Raw genomic sequence first — 21,400 nt, 5'->3', positions numbered from 1 at the left:
ATGATAGTGAGGCTCTACACACAATCAGTGTGTAGAGCCAGGAGGAGTTTGGCAGGGAGAGCTGGTCAAACCCACTCTCCCTGCACACGAGCAGCAGTTGAGCCCTGGGTGGCCAGATCAGCCGCCCACACGACTACCAGCTCCATCACGGACCCAGTAGGGGCGGTGGGGATCGGGTGCCACCTGGCCCCCAGAAGTCCCAGGAGGGCCCATGTGAGTGCGCAGGGCATTTTGGGGAGACCCCCGAGGCCAGGAGGCTTGCTGTTGCTTCCTGGTCAGGGGTCTTACTTGCGAGTCACCGCTGCACTGTGGCAACTCACAATCAACTAAATGGGGTTAGCAGAGCACTTGCTCCACTAACCTTGTTTGGGGGGATGGAATTAAACAGTCTAACCACTGGGAGCCACACAGCTCCTGGCAGTTCACACACGTGGGGAAAACGGCTGGGTTCCCTTAGTCCAGTTTCCTCCACGCACGTGAACAGCCTAAGTGTCAGAACAAGTCTACTCCCTTTTTATTGCTTAGTTCAGGGTTCTTCGAACTTGGGTCTGCAAATGTTGTTGGGCTATAGCTCCCATCCACCATGGCCATTGTGGTGGATGGTGATGGAGTTGTAGTCCAAAACTGAGTCCACCTAAGGATCAAACCCCTGCCTTAGTCCAAAGAATATAACTAGGCTTAACAGTGATAGTCAATTAAACGTTGCACATATTTCCACTTTCCTCAAACTGTTTTCCCCTCAAATTTTCAAGAAATTGGAAGCTGTACAACTTTTAAGTGGATGCGACACCCTGCAGGCCCCTGCAGCTCTCAGCTCTGCATCAAGTTAAGTCTTGTCCGGCTGAAAGCAACACTGTTGAACAACCGTGAAAATATACCATACACAAGATAACCTGAAGAGTGTGTTGGGAAAGCTACAAATAAAAGCTATTTGAGTGTTGTATCCCAGATGCACAAAGAAAATTGTGGGAGTCCAGAGCCTACTCGCCTTTTTTTCCTGAACAGGATTTTTATTTTAATGTATGGGTGTATGTCAAAGGGACAAGTCCTACAAGATTTGGGTGTGGGGAAAGAAGCTGCAATTCAGTTCATTTTTGTTTGAAAGGATTCCATTTCAAACACTTTAAAGGGACTATAGAGAAATAATGAACCATTGGCTTTAAAGCTTTCCAAGCATGAAGAATGGAGACAAGCGACTGAGAACTTCAAAGGAGCTGCCCAGGAAAGGCTGAAGATGGAAACCAACAGAACAGTCACTCTGATGATTGAGCACTTACATTTCCAAAGAGCCAGTGGATTAGGTCTATCATTCGCTAGCAATTTGCTTTAGGAATGTAAGAATTGTCTTGCTGGATCGACCACAGCCCAGTGTTCTTTTTACAGTTAGAGGTTCAATTAGAGTGGGGATTTGGGTCTGGGTAGGAACAGTCTCAAAGAGGAGTTGTTCTGAGACTCCAAGAATAAGACAGTCTAAAAAATAAATTATTGCATGATTAGGATAGGCTGAAATAAAGACTGGGCACAGTTCTGGGAAGGAACTGGGTTCAAAGGTGAAAAGACTTCTATACTGTGTGTATAGTAACTAAGTGCTGTGAGAAGTCCAAATCATCAACTTCATAACCAAGCAAGATTTCAGCCGCCCCAATTTGTTATGGAGTGGCTAACAAGTAAATTTATTTATTTATTTATTTATTTATTTATTTAAGTACATCTGACTGAGTGATTTCTGTAACAAACCCTCCTCACGTCTGCAAGGCCATATTATCAGAGTAAAGAAACCAACAGTTACAGAAGCTTCCTCGTAAAATTGGTGGCAGTGGAAATATAAGTAAACTTATACGAGCCAAAGTAACATCAAAGATGAAAAGCAACTGGAAATAACATTTATACACACCCCTGACTCAGATTAAACACCACATAGCTAATAGACATGGAGAGACCTATCTATGAATTTACCTAATGTGTCTAGATCAGAACTTCTCTGTAGCTGCCTCTGAGTTTTGGAATTTGCTCCCTGTTGAGATACAAGGGTTAATATCTTTGGTGGCCTTTAAGGCTGCCTTGAAAACAACGTCTTTGCTCAGGCTTTTGGTTGGTGGTTTTAAATTATTTACATTGTTCTTAATTGTTTATATTTGTCTGTAAACTGCCTGGAGATTTGGTGATTGGTGGTATATAAATATAATAAAACCAATAAAATAATCCTGCAAGCTAGTGACCATCATCACATCTTGTGGTAGCAAATTATTAGACAGTTCGGCATTGACTAAATATTCTGTACTGAAAGAAGATAATTATCGCTTTAGTATGATCAACACAGCTCAAAAGCAAAGTACATTCATCAATAATGCAAAACTGAGCAAGGAAAGGAAAAAGAGGAGGCCCATACACCTTTGTCCTGTTATCATACAAACCTGAAAGTACCTGAAAAGGCGGAGGATTCCAGGAGATTGAAAAAAGTAACAGAAAAAGGTCTCATGAAACTGATCTTGCATGTGCTTGTTCTGCTTATCACAAACTACTGCTAATGGGGACTAATTGCTTTGGAATGCTATTTCTTAAAAAAAGAAATGTTGTGCTGAATTCTAAAATAGCACAAAAAACCCAAAACAAAACACACCTCTCCACAGGTTTTTCAACTTGCCCAAAAGCATGTTTCATTATAAGCAAAATTGTTGCTAGCACAAGGACACTTTGACAAGTTCATTATATTAATCTCAAAATTACATCATTCTCACAGTGAAACAGTAAATGGGTGTGCTTGCATGAGGCTGATATGTCAGGGAGTTAAGCATGGAGTTGCCCAAGTATGCTTACCTGCCAATTTCATTTTTATGAGCAATCCAATATCTTAACCTCATACGTCATGTCACCATATTTTAAAGTGAGAAAACTGTATTGAATGAGTTTGTTCACATGACCAGGTGGGTGGGGCAGCAGGCAGGAGCAGGGGAAGGCTGATTACAGATTGTACGTTTCTGGGACTGCGAACCACACTTCCAGACGAACAGTGCTGCCTGGTGCAGCGCACAGTTCCAAAGGCCAGAACGTCGCACCCTGGCCTCTGGGAATCCCACAATGCACCACACGACATGCGCAATGCATTGGGGATTCCTCCAAGAGGCGGGCGCTCTAGGTGCTTGCTTCTGTGTCTGCTGGGGCTAAACATAGCCCCAGCAAACACACAATCTGGTAGCCTGGGTTAAGAAAGCACTCACTCCCCTAAGCTTGGGTAACAGTCGGGCTAAAAGGCCGAGCTAGGCATCATTGGCCCACCTGGATCATGTTTGATTGTGGCAGTTCTCATGCACAGCCTAACTCAGGCTGGGTTAGGCTGTGCTTGAGAACAGCCTCAATTAATCCTGATCCTGTTTTTTGAGTTCTGTTCAATTACCATATTTACCTGAATCCAAGACTAGATTTCCCCCCACATTCTTTGCTGTTAGAAACTGGGGGCGTTATCTTAAATTCAGAGTCCCTTTCAGAGAAATACAGGTATAATCTCTATTTAACCTCAATTTTTTAAGGGAGTCATCTTAAATTTGGAGCTGTCTTCTGTTCAGGTAAATACAGCCAAAGAGCAAATTGTCAAAGAGCCTATGGCTTTGCGCAGTGAGAGGAAAAACAGGTTGCTCACCTGTAACTTATGATCTGTAAGTGATCTGTAGGCATCCATAAGGTTGGGGTTCTGCACCTGCACAGGACCTAACAGGAGGAATATCCAAGCTCCACATGGCACTCACATGCCACCCCTTGTGCTCGGCACAACCACTTATTTCTGTGGCTGGAGAACCCTTCCTTTGGTTCCTGGATGACCAACTCCATAGGATGATCATCCCACAGAAAGTCTTCCAGAGAACACAGGTAAGTCTTTATTCACTTACAGCTGCGCAGAGGATGGAAGGATCTTATGAATATCTACAGATCACTTAGTTACAGCTCATAAGTTACAGATGGGCAACCTATTTATCTGCAGCATGATCCATAGGACATTCACCAGCCTGGATGTTTAGCAAACTTTCCCAAATTTTCTTCAAGACACCCCTTCCAAAATTAGCTTCCACAGCAGAAAGTAAGTCAATTGCATAGTGTTTCACAAACAGTAGTTCAGATGGCCATGTTGACGCCTTACATATATCGTCCGTTTGGATCCCTGAGAGATGTGCCACTGATGTTATCCCCTGCTAACTGGGCAAAGAGGCACCTTTTACCGTGGTGATTCTCTTTATTTAGCAGGGGGAGAGTAACTGGCCCTATCCACCCCCAGCACAGTACTTCCAGTCACTGTTGCTGGTGTCTATCTTGTGTTTCTTTTTAGAATGTGAGCCCTTTGGGGACAGGGTTCCATCTTATTTGTTTGTTGTTTCTCTGTGTAAACCGCCCTGAGCTATTTTCCGAAGGGCGGTATAGAAATCAAATTATTAATAATAATAATAATGATGATGATGGTGGTGATGATGATGACGATGATGATGATGTTGCATAAGCCCTAGTAGAGTGAGCACTAATTGTGCATGGTGGTTCTACCTTCTGAACCTTGTACAGGTGAAACTTGGAAAATTAGAATATCGTACAAAAGTCCATTAATTTCAGTAATGCAAATTAAAAGGTGAAACTGATATATGAGACAGATGCATTACATGTAAAGCGATATTGTTCTATTCTTCAATCCTTGTCTTCTTGGTTCCATGTAATATTCTTATTTTCTGAGATTGTGGATTTGGGGTTTTCATGAGCTGTACACCATGATCATCACAATTATAACAAATTAAGGCTTGACTTATCTCGCTTTGCATGTAATGCGTCTGTCTCATATATCAGTTTCACCTTTTAATTTGCATTACTGAAATTAATGGACTTTTGCACAATATTCTAATTTTCTGAGTTTCACCTGTATGCTAAAGAGATTAGTTCTATCAGCCAATGGGACTGGCATTGCCTTGATATAGGATGGCCTTTTCACTTACACTTATAGGCTACAAAAAGTTGTTTACTCTTACAATAGCCCTTAGTCCTATCTAAGTAAAGTAAGAGTGACCTCTGAACATCCAATGCATATAAAGATGACTCTAGAGGCATTGCAGGGTTTCTGTAAAATGTAGGTAGCATGTTATCCTGATTCAGTTGAAGATCTGACACCACTTTAGGATGGAACCAAGGATCCATCCGCAGGAGCACTTTGTCAGGATAAAATTTTGTATATGGCAAGTCAATTCTTAGAGCTGTTAACTCACTAACTCTCTTTGCAGTAGTTATGGCTGCAAGAAAGGCAGCTGTCAAAGTAATTTCAAAGAAATGGTACTGTACCCATTGGCTCAAAAGATGGCTAAGTCAGAGTCGAAAGAACCAATGAAAAGCTCCACTGCTCAACTGGTTGTCTAACCAGAGGATATAAATTATTTAACCTCTTCAGGAATCTTTTGCAATCTGGATGAGAAAATACAGTCCTGCCATCCCATCCCTTATGTTAAGATATTACTGACAAGTGGACCTTCAGGGAAACATTAGCCAAACCACTGCTTTTTAAACTTGTCAAATATAAAAGTACATGTCTAATAGTCACATATTTAGGAGTAAAACTGCGTACACCTGCATACAAGTTAAATATCTTCCACTTATAAGCATAATTATGCCAAGTGGAGACCATTCTTTCATTTAAAAGTAGTCTATCTAGAAGTCGACTCTCCAACCTGTCAGCTTTAGAGACATTAGATTGGGATGTAGAATTTGATCATTGTCCTTGAATAGTTGATCTGGACACTGAGATAGCTGCCAGTACCTGCATGCTGACTGTCAAGCAGAAGCAGAAACCACACCTAGTGCAGCCACCAACTCCACAATTGCACACTGAGGGTGCAGAGTGTTTGGGAGACCGTACCCCTTTGTCTGTTCAAATAGACAATGGTTGTTATATTGTCTAGTTCTACTGTACCACCCTCCTTTGAAGTAAGGAAAGGAAAGATTTCAATGCTTGGAACACAATTAACAGTTCCAGAAATGTATATGAAACTTTCTTTGTCATCTCCCCCATATTCCCTGTGTTTGGCAACCCCCACAGTGTGCTCTCATTCTGAGAGGGACACATCGGTTGTAATCCTGGCAGTAGAAACTTTGAACATAATCCCCACCAGAAAGTTTCTGTCCAGAGTCCACCACCATAGCGAGTGTAGAACTGACACAGGGATGTGCAGCTTTTCATCTATTGACTGTCTATATTTGGTCTGAAAACAGAGAGGAACCATAATAGAAGAGAACACATCCTTAGATGGGCATATTGGACAGTGGCACTGCATGTGGCCATAAGCCCCAGTACCTTTGAATTTGATATGCCCACAGAACTGGTTTCTCCCAGAAAATTTGAATCAAGGTGTGTTTTTTTATCAGCAGGTACCTTTAGTTTGGCAAGTATGCTGCTTTTGTATGTCTGTCCAAGATTGACCCAGTGTCAATCACAGAGAGTCCAGATGCAACTTCTTCCAGTTTACCTGGATCCCTAGGTGTTCCAGCTGATGCAGTACATACTTTATCTGAGAACATAATTTGTTTTCCCCACCTGCTGTCAGGAGCCAATTGTCGACGGATGGAAATACCGTAAATTCCTTCCATTTGCAGATGAGCTATAACTGCACTCGTAGTTTATAAAAACTCTTGGAGCGGCTGACAAACCAAATGGAAGCACTGCTAACTTGGCAAAGAGGCACCTTTTAACGTGGTGATTCTCTTTATTTAGCAGGGGGAGAGAAACTGGCCCTATCTACCCCCAGCACAGTACTTCCAGTGACTGTTGCTGGTATCTCTCTTATGTTTCTCTTTAAGATTGTGAGCCCTTTGGGGACAGGGAGCCATCTTATTTATTTATTATTTCTCTGTGTAAACCACCCTGAGCCATTTTTGGAAAGGCGGTATAGAAATCGAATAAAATAAAATAAAAAATTTTATTAGTGCACTTCACTTCCCACTGTGAACCTTAAGTATTTTCTGTGGTTGCTTTGAATGCCTATATGGAAGTATATGTCTTTTAAATCCAACATTGCAAGCCATTCCTCCTTGTAAATGAGTGGTAGGATACCTCGCAGCATTGCAGGCGCAAAGCTCCCTAGTCTTATAGAGGTAGAGGTTTCTATGGAATCCAGTGGAACTGCCAAAACATCAAAGATGTTGCTTGCTTGGTTCCTGTTGCTTACTACAGAAACCTTGTTGTTGTTTGCCTTTGGTGCCAGCTCTTTCACTGATAATGCTGATAAGGTCTCTTGTAATCCCTCCTTTCAGGAGACTTAAAAGATTGACACTGGCAGTTAAACAACTTATTCCAGCAAGATGAATAAGATTGTGTAAGATGTAAACGTTTTCACAGTATATTTTGATTTCTTTAACGTCTCCATTGTCAGCCTCTTCTACTAAACAAGCCCTATCCATCAAAGGGAAGGCCCTCAATTTTCTCCTTCATATCTAACTGCAAGTTTGCAGAATGTAGCCGTGCATGTCTTCTCAACAAAACTGCAGTCACCAGCAGTGTTCCCTCTAAGGCATGCACATGTGCGCACGCTTACAAGTTCTTTGATGTCCGCTCAGTAAATTTTAGATCCCACTCAGGTTGGATCAGGAAGGCCTCACTCTGAATGCACGTGTGTGCACACACTGCCTTGATACTGCTGCCCAGAACAAAACTCATTCCACACACATATGAAAAGAATTAGAGAGAACACTGGTCACCAATGACCTTGACTGTCTCCACTGAGTGCTTTGCTTTGCTAAGATATTGGTGTGTGGTATTTGTAGACTTAGCAAAGGTATCTTTGAATTTCTAATGAAATTCCTCTGGTAGGCCCTTTATGTCCTGTTGCAAATTTCCCCAGATTGAGTGACGGAACTTGGCCATGCAGACCATAAAATTTGCAATCTTAAAAGGAGAGACATGCAGTAGAGTATACTCTCCTAACCATATTATCAATTTTTCAGCTCTCCTTGTCTACTGGTGCAGAGTGGCGATGGCGAGGCTTGCTTGAAGTTACACAATCTATCACTAATGAGTTAGGCGTGGAATGTTTCAATAGCAACAAGCCATTCTCTTCTTGCTCTCAGTACAAACCTTCTAGTCTCTTAGAGGTTGGAGTCGCAGTACTGAGTGCATCCCATGCAGCCTTTCTAATGACCAGGAGCATAGAGCAACCAGTTGTTCAGAGTGAGAAACTGCCATAAAGTCATAGACAGGGACTTTAATTTCTGAAGCCTGCTTGTTAAACTCTAGACCCAAAACTTCAGCCATCTCAGACACCAGCATGTGATATGCCTTCAACTCCTCAGTGGGGGAACTGGAAGGTCTAGACGGCACATTTTAATCTGGAGATGGGTCAGAAGGGTGTTCCATTGCTGCAGATTCACCATCTGAATCAGAGGAAGATGTATACCCTTCCCATGAGGAGAGTCTCTCTTCCTCTTGAATTGCATGAGTAGATGTATCTGAAACACATGTACCCTGCAAAGGGCTGGTCTCCCCAGAGACCACCACCATGTCCTTAGAAGTGCAGCTTGAGTCTGTGAAACAGTATGTTGATGTAGGCAGAGACTTTAATTAAGCAGAAGGACCTGCAACAGCAGTAGGGACTTAAAACAGGGTGTCTCCCTTCTACCCCTGGAGTGTAGAAGGAGTCCTTCCTTGCATTGTGTGAAGCTGGTCACTCCTTTCACCCCTTATTCTCTCCAGGGAAACAGACTTTTGTGCCTTCCACAGACAATAATAATAGTCATATGGTGAGCCTGGAAATACAGCGTAGCAATGTTCTTGAACCCTAGTTGGTTTTCTACTGGTGCAACTGCAATGGTATGAGCACTGTGTAAAAGCCATGTGTACATTACCCAAATACTAAGTGCTTCTGGGAAAGTAATGGAGTCCTGAAAGGAGTCTTTGGAATGGAAATAACAACTTTCTCAACATCACATCTAGTCCTTGACTTTAAAATCCTCTAAATGTCAAAGCCAATGGTGTGCTTTCAGCAGAGTCTAATAGAGAAAGCGAGGAATAGGTAACAGCCTGAGTTAGACCAACATCCTCCTCCATCAGAATTTCTTCAACGTTGATGATCAACATTAATGGAGAAAGATGACCATTGGTGTTGAAGGATCCAGAAATGGAGACAAGTGTCTCAATGCAGTCAGTGTAAACGCTGGCACCAAGTCCAAACTTGCTCCTTCTACACTGAGGCTGACACTGATGGCCGCTTCGATGTTGACATCAAAGGTTCTTGCAGCGTAGACGTCATGACTGACTCCTTCGACAGCTATGTCAATGTTGATGTCGAAGTCTGCTTCGGTGTCGACAGTGGAGATGCCTGCACCACTGTTATTTGAACCCCTGACGGGGACAGTGTTTGAAGAGTGGACTTTGATGCAGAGGCATCCGTCAGCTCGTGGGGTCTTCGCTATTTTCAACAGTGATTCCAAAAGCAGTTGCTCATCCAAGGATCTTTTCTTTTTCTTATGTTTCCTATCTTTACACACATGGGTACCTGAGGGATCGCCTGCTCCCAAGGGTTGCTGCCTGCTTGACGAGGTCATCTGAGGGGACTCTGCTCCTGGTGCTGACAATGAGGGAGGCTCGGCTGTCGTGCTCTCAGGACAGGGCCTTCTGTGTTGCTGCCCCCAGACTCTGGAATGCTCTCCCAGTGGCCATTTGCTCCTCAGTCTTCATCACAGTTTTTAGAGCGCGTGTTAAATTTTGGCTTTTTACCCAGGCTTTTATATGGTTGTCTCTACTGTTGCCTCTTTGTATATTGTATTTTGTATGGTTATTTTATGTTTGTATTTTAAATCTTTTTAGTCAGATTCATGTTTTTATATTTTAGCTTAATATTTTAATTGTGCATTTTTATAGTCTTGTGTTAGTTTTTCTGTGTGAACCACAATGGGATTGTTTTAATGAAAGGCGGTATATCAATTTAACAATCAATCAATCAATCAATCAATAAAATACACTGACCCAGTGTCAGTGACGGGGGCAAGTACTGATTTAAGCCTCCAGAGCCAGAATCTTTCAAGACCTCCACTGAGCATTGGAATACATGCTCCCCTGATGTCGATCTTGTAGCTGAAGTAGACGTCAACTGTTTAGTCGGTGTAAACTCTGAGGTCGAAACTGACAACAGCTGCTGTGATGCGTGCAACATCGGTGTTGGGGGCAAAGCAATAGCTTGTACAGAGCCACCCGGAGTTGAAGTCCCCGGTTTTGAAAAATTTGACAAGAGAAGGACGTGCAAATTCTGCAGGTTCTTGTATTATGATACTTGCTAAACAGAACAAACAGAAGTCATGCCAGTCTATCAAGGGCAACTTTCTCCCTTGCTGCCCAGAGACATTAAAACCACAACTCTCAGAAGCTCCTGAGCGGGGAATGCTGAGACAGGTGAAGAGGAGTTTTTCTGGCTGGGTTGCTGGCCAGGGCTTGGAGATGTCTGTGAGATGCAGTGAGATGCCTCCTCCAAGGTCCCGCTCCCAAAGCTTTCAAACCAGAGGGAGCCAATGCATATGAAAATTAGCAGCTGAAAGTGAAACCCACCCAGTTAGCATCCTGTGCTCTTCCTCTCTTAATCCAAGTCCAGTGGTTGAGCAGAAGAGTGACTGCACGTTTTGCTCCATAACTCCGCTTCTACAAGGGCTAGAGCTTAGCTTTAAAGAAAGAAAGAAAGAAAGAAAGAAAGAAAGAAAGAAAGAAAGAAAGAAAGAAAGAAAGAAAGAAAGAAAGAACTGGAATCCGGGAAATCTGGGTGGGCTAAGCAATCCGGGCAAGATGCTTAAAATACGGGTGACACCCAGAATTCCGGGGGGCATGGTAACGCTATCCACACCCCTCTTTTGTTTGCAAAAAATTGAATCATGGGTTATAGTTGCAAAAATACAGTACTCTCTCTTGATGATCACAACCCCTTCTGCTTCTGAGGGGGAAATGATACATCAAACTCTTTTGTTTTCTCACCAGACATTTCACAGCTTTGTGTTTCCAAGGGGAAATGGGTTTGATGCATTTAAGCTCTTGGTGTAGCGGGGTTACCCCACCACACACCAAAATAACATAAGAACAACTGTATGTAGGTGTGAACCCTCCTGAGGAATGAAAGGAGAAGTTGCACATGGCATCTGTTAAACTGCTGATATTTCTGTACGTGTACACACACACACACACACACACACACACACACACACACACACACACACACTAAACTAACAGCATTAAGCATGAGATATAACCTGTTCCATGATCCCTATACTGCAGCGGGTCCATACTTACTAACAATATATCAAAAAGTCACTGGTATGATTAGATGCTGATAATTATCTTCGATAATAAGAAAAAAGGCCTATTTGCTGGAAAAATATTCCTTCCTTACCCCAGGTATGTGCAGTATATTACAGATAATATCACATGTTTTCAGTACAGTTTCCCCCCCACATAAGCTCTGACCTTCTGCTTCAGGAGCGGGTGCACTTTCAGTATCCTTTGTTGGGCTGGCAGGTTTCCATATACCTACATCCTTGACCTTGGATTTACCTGAGGTTTCCTTCTTTTTCTCGATATCTTTAACTGCAAAAGTGGATAAAATGATCAGCCTTTTAAAATGAGAACAGGCACAGCAGATCCTCCAGCTGCCTAATAATAAAACGAGCCTCATCAGGAGATAATTGTACACCCTGCCTGATGAAAACAATTCATTTTGCTTATCAGCTCTGCTTTCATTTTGCAATCCATTGCCAGCAAGAGTGGCACACAGTAGTATGAAGAGGCTTCCACACTAAAAAAAAGCAACACAGTTTCTGCTGGCAAGGTCAGGTCAAAAGGACAGACTCAGCTCATCAGGGGCAGAATCAGATATTACGAGGGATGCAGAGTTGCCACCACTGTATATTTCTGCCCCTTCCCCTAGTTTAACACAACAAAATCTCAGCACGTTTGGCAACACCCTGCTCATGCCCACATCATTAGCTGGTGGTGGTCAGGCAGCACACAGCCCAGTGACATCACAGTGTACATGCCTGGTCTATGCATTCAAGAGAATGACAACAGAGTTCAGATGGGCAGAACCATTCTGGACTGCAGGCAGAGGGTTCACTTTTTAAAAAATGTTCCTATATGTAGAAAGTGCCTTGCCTATAATAAATTAGCACATAAAGGAGAAAACTTTCACATAGACTGTCCCTTATGTACTAGTCGCTCTTTTAAAAAATATATATAACTTGCAAAGATTTCTTTTTTAAAAATAACTGGAGGCCTTCTACAATGGTACCCCTGCAGAGAATTCTTTCACCTCTGTCTCCCATCTCAATCTGCTGCATATGGAGACCAGTCAAATTAGACATAGCAGAGTGGGGGAAAGAGCAATGGAAGAATGGCAGCTCTGTGTCACTGAAGATTGCAGGACACACCGGGCCATATTTCCGAGAGGCACAGTGGACTGCAGAGGAAAAGGGAGATTGATTAACATCGTCCCTCTCCAGTAGCATGCACAATTTTTTTTATTTTTTTTTTATTTTTTTGGCGAGTGCACTGTCAGTTGGATGTCAACCACAAAAGTTCTATCCATACTACAGAATTAAACTGCTTTAATTGTCACTCAGAGGTGCTAGGGAGCTCTGAGAACTGAAGTGCTGGAGGCTGGCAATTCTCAGTACTGTTTAAAAATAACTTATTTTTCAATAATTTTGTTGAATCACATAACATTACAAATGAAAACTTATTACAAATTCTCAGTACTTTCACCAAACCAAAATTCTCAGAAATCTTTGTAGGAAAGCAAAGTGAAGTCAGAAATGTGAAGTCAGGGGCGTAGCAAGGTTGGAGTGGGCCCAGAGACAAGATTTTAAAATGCCCCCTCACAACTAAAGCTCAGCTCATGAAGTAAAGAAATCTTAAATGAGGCTGAATAGTGGTAATAAAAGGCATAGTGTGTATATATATCTCCTATCATCCTAAATTATTTTTTAAAAGGTTTTGTAAATTGTGGACGATGGAAGTCACTTCATGGTCCTAGAGAAAGAGATGCTGTTCTGGTAGCTCCAGGTCTTCACACTCACATCAGTTTCGGACGATGAATACAACTGAAGGAAGCCCGGGCGGGTGCGTGGCTGGGGGATTCAGTCATGTGACTTGCCTCTGGGGTGCCCCCCAAGGCAGTGGGCCCCCAGACAACTGTCTCCCCTTGCCCTATTATAGTTACGCCCCTGTGTGAAGTGGTATTCAGTGAACTGGTATAAAACTGATATAGGTTTCGGCATATGTAGGCCTTCAGATTCTCATCTGAACACCAAATAGTGTGCTGTAGTGTTTAGAGCAGGGTTGCTCAACTTTGGCCCTCCTGCAGATGTTGGCCTACAATTCCCATAATCCCTGGCTATTGGCCACTATGGCTAGGGATTATGGGAGGTTTTTTTTGGGGGGGGGGGTTACATTTTATATCCCGCTCTTCCTCCGAGGAGCCCAGAGCAGTGTACTACATACTTAGATTTCTCGTCACAACAACCCTGTGAAGTAGACTAGGCTGAGAGAGAAGTAACTGGCCCAGAGTCATCCAGCAAGTATCATGGCTGAATGGGGATTTGAACTTGGGACTCCCTGGTCCTAGTCCAGCACTCTAACCACTACACCATGCTGGCTCTCTGCACTGGAGTTATAGTCCAAAAACAGCTGGGGTGGGCCTAAGTTGAGCAGACCTTGTTTAGAGTGTTGGACTAGGACCAGGGAGACCCAAGTTCAAATCCCCGTTCAGCCATGAAACTCACTAGGTGACTCTAGGCCAGTCACTTATTTCAGCCTAACCCAGGGACTTTGTGATAATAAACATAATAATGTACACCACTCTGGGCTCCATGAAGGAAAAGCAGGATATAAGAGTTTTTTTAAAAAAATCATATTTGAAGTACTCAGAACTTGTCTCACTGCCTGTTACAAGAAGGTGTTTCTTGTTCAAACCAGTCCATGAGAAAAAAGTCTCACATTACATTTGTGGAAAAAATTAAAGACTTAAGCTCCAAAACAGGCTTCTAGGAGTCCATATTTGTGGAGCAGATGCTACAAAATCCTCTCTATGAGTCCTTCCTGTCCAAATCTGATGAGCAGAGGATCAACTCTATAGGGCAGGCTCAGTTTGGTTAGTCACAGGGATTGCAATGGAACGAATGACATGAAGCAGTCTTTTGGGTACCTAGGATTCAAGCCATTAAGGGCTTTAAAAATCTGACACATCAGCTTCAATCTTGACTAGATGCCAATATAGAGCCAGTGGAGGCCCTGTAACGCTTGCATCCTTTCCCCAAGTTGTAATGAAGAATAATTGTTCTTGACATTTTTAAATAATAGTTATCATGCTCCCCTTATCTGTTCTGCATTAGACTGAACATACTGGGCCCTTACAGCCTCTTATATCTCTTGAATTCTAAACTATTCATCAACATTGTCAGCCTCCTTTGAATCCTCTCCAGTTGGTACCGTCTTCCTAAAATGTGGGAAACTAAATGCAAAATTCCAGATGACACTACAGCAATACCACGCATCCATTATCATATAATGGATCCATTAAAGACATCTATAAAAAGCATATGATGGGGGTTGTGGGGGTTGGTTTGCATGATATTAAATATTTATGTTCAGCTTGTGACCCATTTTCAGCCATGCTACTAAGTATTCAGCTATCAAATTCCACCTTTTGCATTTGGGTTCCACCCTTCCCTAGAGTCTTTTCACACATTATGGAACCTAAGTTTGCCACTAAAAGGACATTCATCACATTCAGCAGGGGCATTCAGGAAAAACGAGGGGCACAGAAGCATCCCCAGAGGCATCTGGTGGGCCACTGTGTGAAACAGGATGCTGGACTAGATGGGCCTTGGGTCCGATCCAGCAGGGCTGTTCTTATGTAGAAGTGTCAGAGTGCATTTCTTGGGGGAGAGAGCTTTGTCCCACATGTTGGATTTCTGAAAGGAAAAGAAAACACTATGTTTTGCATTAACACTCCCATCCTAAACATATTTTCTCTGAAGTATGTCCTATTGGTTTTGATGGAGTTAACTTTCAAGTAAGCATGCTTAGGATTACAGCGTTATTTTAATGTATAGTTTCTGGTCCAGCAATGGACAAGTGGTAGAGCCAGGCTACTTATCTGGGGGATGCTTGCCCTCGTCACCCTCTTGACATCATGAGGACATTCACACAATCAAAAACTGTGTTCTATCCAGGTTTGGGAGCTGTGTATGGTCCCAATTTTTGGTTGTGTGGAAGCACGATAGGAGGAAAAACTACCTAGGTTTTCCTCCTACCTTGCTTCCACACAATCACTTCTACCCAGGACTTTCTCTTACCTTGCTTCCACACAATCGAAAACTGGGAGCACACACAGCTCCCAAACCTGGGTAGAACACAGTTTTTGATTGTATGAATGACCTCCATCTAAGCTCATCAGGGAGCCACCACCAATCCTGGCTCACTGTTAAACTCTGCCTCCCCACCTAAGACTTCAGACAGAGGAAAAGAGGTGGTTGCCTTCCTTCCCTGCTCTGGTTGTCCCATCTCGTGGAAGACCTACTGTCCTTTGCCCAACTCTCCTCTTCCTCTGACTCCTTAAGAACCCATCCCATCACTCTAGATCTCATGAGAACTCTCCTTCTTCCTGCCTCCTTGAGGGATTCCACTCCAAAGCATCTGTCGCCAACTAGCCAGCCAGCCAGCCACCTTCCCAACATGTATCATGTAACCTGGATGACACCGATTCACTGACATCTCCTCCAGGCTCACAGGCTCCTCCTTCAAGCCAATGATTGGAGAAATGCAGGCTTCTCTATTGTCAGCAGGCTTGCAAGTAAACTTGGCATCTCTCTATCGTCTTCCTGCTGGGGCCCAAGCCACCAGCAGGGGCCAGAATCCCTGACATTCACTATTGAACATGTGTGCGATACACATTTGCAAAGTTTGTCCTCCATCTCTGTTCACACTTTACATTTTCAAGTGTGCACCTTAGAAGTTTTAAGTGTATATCCAGGTGCTTATTAGGTATTCATATCATCTGAACTGGTCTTTATAGTGGAACCTCAACCGATCGAGTTTATTTGATAGAAGTGGAGGGCTTTGGACGTGCATGAGGACTGATTTGATTCAGGCAAGCCATTATGCTGTCATGAGGACCCAAGTCTCACTGCAGCCAGTAAAAACACCGCAAAGCCAAAGAAACAGTATTTGAAATATACCATAAGCCTTAAGTTCTAAATCACGCAGTGTCAAGCTTGCTTTTCTGGTGGAATTAAGCAACTCTAAAAACAACCACAGCTAATAATTCAGAGCCTGGAGCAACCATTCAACAGTTTGTTTTCCAGCTTTAAAGTAGCATGTGGTTTTGAGGGTTTCCTAATCAGGGTGTTATAGTAAATACAGACAGTTACACTAAGAAATGACTGCAACACCCTGGCACGGATTCTTCATAAGCAACCATCACACCTCTCGGCTTCCTTCAGGGACCAGCTCACACACAGAAATGCAGAGCATCTGGTTCACCACTGACCGGCAGCACCAATGGACGCACAAATGCCATCCATTGTCGGAGTAAACACTTCAAGAAGGACCAGAGACAAGGAAGGGGGGTTCATAAGCCAGAGAACTGAGTGGCTGACAAGTTAGGAGGATCCAATGTACAGGTATTGCTAAACTGCACCTGTAGTAGTGGCTTGTGTAATAAAGTCACTGGCTGATGCAGGTTACCAAATACATCTGCACATATTATTATTATTATTATTATTATTATTATTATTATTAATTCAATTTCTATACCGCCCTTCCAAAAATGGCTCAGGGCGGTTTACAAAGAGAAATAAAACAAATAAGATGGCTCCCTGTCCCCAAAGGGCTCACATTCTAAAAAGAAACATAGGATACACACCAGCAACAGTGACTGGAAGTACTGTGCTGGTGGTGGATAGGGCCAGTTACTCTCCCCCTGCTAAATAAAGAGAATCACCATGGTAAAAGGTGCCTCTTTGCCCAGTTAGCAATAGTGGAGGCTGCATCTACATGGCACATATCTGGCCTTCCTCAGCATGCATTTGACAACAGCAGGGATGCAGATGCTGGATTCATCTGCATCCCTCTTTCAGGGCCACACACAGGAGTTGTGAGCAGCCATGCCCGAATCTAGACCTAGGAGAATCCGTTTGCCAGCTCACGGTGCTCTGGATTTGAGTGGAAGGAATTAGAAAATGAGGTACAGAAAAGATTGCTATATCGACCAGTCAAAGGATCTGAGTATTACATCACACCTGACCAATTCTGAGGCTCTAAACTGTCTGCCAGTTTCACAGGCACTGACTGAATAGCCTTCTTCATTTGAAATAGGCTCTGTGGCAGGGCCACATGCAGCTCTGAGGAGCTCATGAAGCTAGGTCTCAGCTTCAGACCACAAGATCTCAGGTGCCCACGCCAGAGCCCTGACAAAGGTAATTCCTCTGCAGCGGTACTCGGTGGGGCTGATCCAGTCTCCTGTCATGAACACACACTTGGGTTGCTGCTAGCCTGATCCTACTGCCCCTCCATTGCTGGATCCATTGCTGGGTCATAAGCTAGAAATTGCAATCCTAAGCCTGCTTTCTTGAAAGTAGAAACCAATAGAACTTACTTCAGACAAAGTATGTTTAAAATGGAAGTGTGTTATTTTTCTTTCACAAATCTAACACGTAGAACAAAGCTCTCTCCCTCAGAAATGTACTTTGACCCTTCTGTGCCCCCCCCCGCTCTCATATGTCTGCCCCTTCCTCTTCGACTGCCCTGGGGAAATGGCAGAAGATGTAGAATTATATCTTACCACTGACCAGAGGTTTCTCCTTAATTTAAGAGCATCTTCATTTGAATCATGCATTACATGTTGATTAAGTTTGCATTTCTTTTCATTCTGAACCCTTTATTCTAAGACTTTTTTTGGAACCACAATAGGCAGATAAAGTCAGCCATTCTGAAACTAAAGCACATTACACATGTTTATCTTTAATCAGTTTCTCCTAAAGCAGAATCCTGCAAGATATGCAAATAACGGAAGGAGATGACATACTTCGGAACTGGCCTTGAGCGGCCTTGCTTTCTTGATCCTTGGCAAAGGCTACTAGCTGAACCGTATAGCTCTGATCAGGGATAAGACCTTGAATAATTGCTTTGTTTGCACTGTTTTGAAGAGTGAGCTCATCCGTTTTTCCACCTGCAAAAGAGAAACGAGACCAGAGCTGCAGTTTTAAATCTTAAAGAATTAGCATGGGAACTGATGATGATTTCAAATGTATGTATGCATATTACTTTTTGTTTAAGCTACATAAATCCACAGTTAAACCAAAATAAACATTTGAAGCTGTTTTAGACCACTGGGCTATTTTGGTCAGAAGTCTGTTGCAACTGGCAGCAGCCTTCCAAGCACTCAGACATTCTTTGCTGCTTCTTTCTACCTCTCATCTTTAAAAACCCAGAGAAGTTATACTCCTCCTCTTCATCCAAAATATAAAATTGTTTGGGTCTCAATGACTCACTCACTCACTGACATGAAACTCCCAGGCCAAACTGCAAAAGATAGAAATATCTTTGCAGACCTTTCCCAGACTACCAAATAAATAAATATATATATCTCCCCCAAACATGGCATTTTCACAGGTAAGTTCTAGACCTTGCCCAGAATACCAAACCCTAGGAAAATGTGTTAATGTCCTGAGAAATGAGGGGAAACCCTCCCATAGGACAGCATGGGGAATGAGACCTCAAATGAGGATGGGGAATGAGACATCAGCAGGGGTCAGTCTTTGGGTGCCACCATTTCATCTTGTGGCAACCTGGGATCGGGTCTTCTTGTTGTTACCTCTAGGTTGTGGAACGTGCTCCCCATGGATATAAGAGGATTGTCTTCCTTGGAGGCCTTCAGGAGAGCCTTAAAGACCCAACTTTTTAGCCTGGCTTTTAATGATATCTAGTTGTAATTTTAATTGGAATATGGTTCAGTTTTTTATTTTAATTGTTTTATTATGTGTTTTTGATTTCAATGTAAACTGCCCTGAGCCACTTTAGGAAGTATATAAACTGAATGAATGAATGAATAAATGCAGAGCTAAGAAAAGACTGTTAATATGCTTGTAAACTGCAAGCCTTTTTACTAGTATAGATACAGGGATACATTAATTAAACCACTTCTTTGCTATATGTCAGAATGAGGTAGCTGTAAATCATGTCTCTACCTGTCTCCTAATTGGGGTAATACCTCTCCTGAATTCCTGACACTCCTAGGCAGCTAAGCTGCAGAGCTCTGAGCAATCTGGGATTCCTGTCTACGTGGCAGCCAGAGAAGCACAAGATGAACACTTACACTACTTCTTCAGAATGCAAGGGCAGAGGGTTGGACAATTGAATGTTGCCCCCATATTACACACTCATGACTGCAGAAAATTAGGACATCAGGGCAAAGGATTCTGAACATTATTTCCCCATCTGCTTTCTAAAGTTGTAGAGGCCCATGAAGGCTGTACCATATGTTGTTTTTCAGCATTTATACTCAGGGATTATCCTTCCATGAGGTAAGGTGAGGTGGCAGCAAGAGGCCTTATGCCATTCCCCATGATGTCACCACCCCACCATCGAAGCAGCGTTCACTGAGCAATGGCAAAGCCACCACTTGGCAAAAAAAACCTGCTCTGCTCTGCTCCACACCCCTGACCATCTCTTCTTCACCACTGGCACTGCTGCTTGTCTCAGCACGAGGCACACCGGCTTTCCTCCATCTCCCCCTTATGTACAGCTAGGCTGGTTATGAAAAGGGGAATTAAGTGGAAGAGGAAATTAGGAAAGAGTGGATAGATGCTCAATAGAGCATCTCCAATATGCTACCTCCTTTTCATGGTTTCCTCTCCCACTTCTTCCCACTTTTCATAATCAGCCCAGCAGTCCTCAAGGGAGGAAGTGGAGGGGGCACGTGCATTGCATAGCTGCAGTTTTGCCATTGCACAAGAGGTGTTGAGTGTGTGCACTTCTGCATGCACAAAATCAAGTGTACAGCTATCACTGGTAGGCAGAAGGAAAGAAGGGGAGGAGGAGAGCTGGTCTTGTAGTAGCAAGCATGACTTGTCCCCTTAGCTAAGCAGGGTCTGCCCTGGTTGCATATGAATGGGAGACTTGATGTGTCAGCACTGCAAGATATTCCCCTCAGGGGATGAAGCTGCTCTGGGAAGAGCAGAAGGTTTCAAGTTCCCTCCCTGGCTTCTCCAAGATAGGGCTGAGAGAGATTCCTACCTGCAACCTTGGAGAAGCTACTGCTAGTCTGTGAAGACAATACTGAGCTAGATAGACCAATGGTCTGACTCAGTATATGGCAGTTTCCTATGTTCCTATGAGGGTGTGCATGCTGAGAGGGGCAGCATTTGGCACCCTGCTTCAGGCACACAAAAGTCTTGGATTGCCACTGTTCATACTGGCTTTATTTTAGAGATCCATCTGACATTGCACATTCTGTCTGTAATATCACCAAACCCATATGAGCAAGGTCCATTTATGCAAGTATGTTTGTTTGTTTGTTTTTAAACTGATCTGCTACAAGACGTCTGCCTCCTGCAGGTGATTCTGGAGCATATGCTAAAGGTGTGGGTGGACATGGCTTTTCTGTGTCTTGAGGGGAGGCCTCCAAACAGTCTCTTAAGAATCTAAGCCTTATGTAAAAGAAATGTTGACACCAGCATAGCTTAGGCTGCAAAGAACTACAGTTTATTTGAGTATATGACCATAATCACAGAGGAGAATTGACCATGAATCTACATATATTGTAGATATCTATGTATATTATATGCCACCTAATGGCGCAGTGGGGAAATGACTCAACTAGCAAGCCAGAGGTTGCCAGTTTGAATCCCCGCTGGTATGTTTCCCAGGCTATGGGAAACACCTATATCGGGCAGCAGCAATATACGAAGATGCTGAAAGGCATCATTTCATACTATGCGGGAGATGGCAATGGTAAACTCCTCCTGTATTCTACGAAAGACAACCACAGGGCTCTGTCATCAACAAGAGTAGACCCTGACTCGACAGAACACTTTGATGGATTGATTGATTGTCATGGGAAAAACCATTTTCCAAAGGATTCTAATCTTTGTAGGTGTAGACATGTCACAGCATCTAAAACTCTTTTCCAAGTCCTTCATTACATCCCTACCAAGTGCTAGTCTGCGGTGTATTTCTTGACTGCTGGATCTTTTACTGTTGATGGTCAATCCTAAAAGGCAGAAGCTATCCACCACTTCAATGTCTTCATTGTCAGTTCTGAGGCTGGTTGCTGTACCCGTTGTCATTAGTTTAGTCTTCTTTACATTTAGTTCTAGTTTCACCATGTTCTGTCTGGACTGTGGCTTCCTGTCC

The 21,400-nt window shown here is 43.2% G+C and overlaps 1 protein-coding gene across 6 annotated transcripts in view; it reads right to left on the bottom strand.

Moving 5' to 3' along the window:
- The window catches only part of COL14A1 (collagen type XIV alpha 1 chain), a 233,740-nt gene that overhangs the window by 181,021 nt on the left and 31,319 nt on the right, over positions 1 to 21,400 (bottom strand). For all 6 annotated transcript variants that reach the window (XM_053246596.1, XM_053246598.1, XM_053246599.1 and 3 more), the window contains exons 4-5: positions 18,072 to 18,215; positions 11,456 to 11,575 (exon numbers count right to left, since the gene is read on the bottom strand). In XM_053246596.1, the coding sequence (XP_053102571.1) occupies positions 11,456 to 11,575; positions 18,072 to 18,215 (264 nt within the window). The remainder of the gene's footprint in view (positions 1 to 11,455; positions 11,576 to 18,071; positions 18,216 to 21,400) is intronic.

Source organism: Hemicordylus capensis, chromosome 4 (genome assembly GCF_027244095.1).
Source record: "Hemicordylus capensis ecotype Gifberg chromosome 4, rHemCap1.1.pri, whole genome shotgun sequence".
NCBI classification, from domain to species: Eukaryota; Metazoa; Chordata; class Lepidosauria; order Squamata; family Cordylidae; genus Hemicordylus; species Hemicordylus capensis.
Note: the sequence above shows the minus strand (reverse complement) of the source record. Positions and strands in the feature narration are given on the sequence as shown.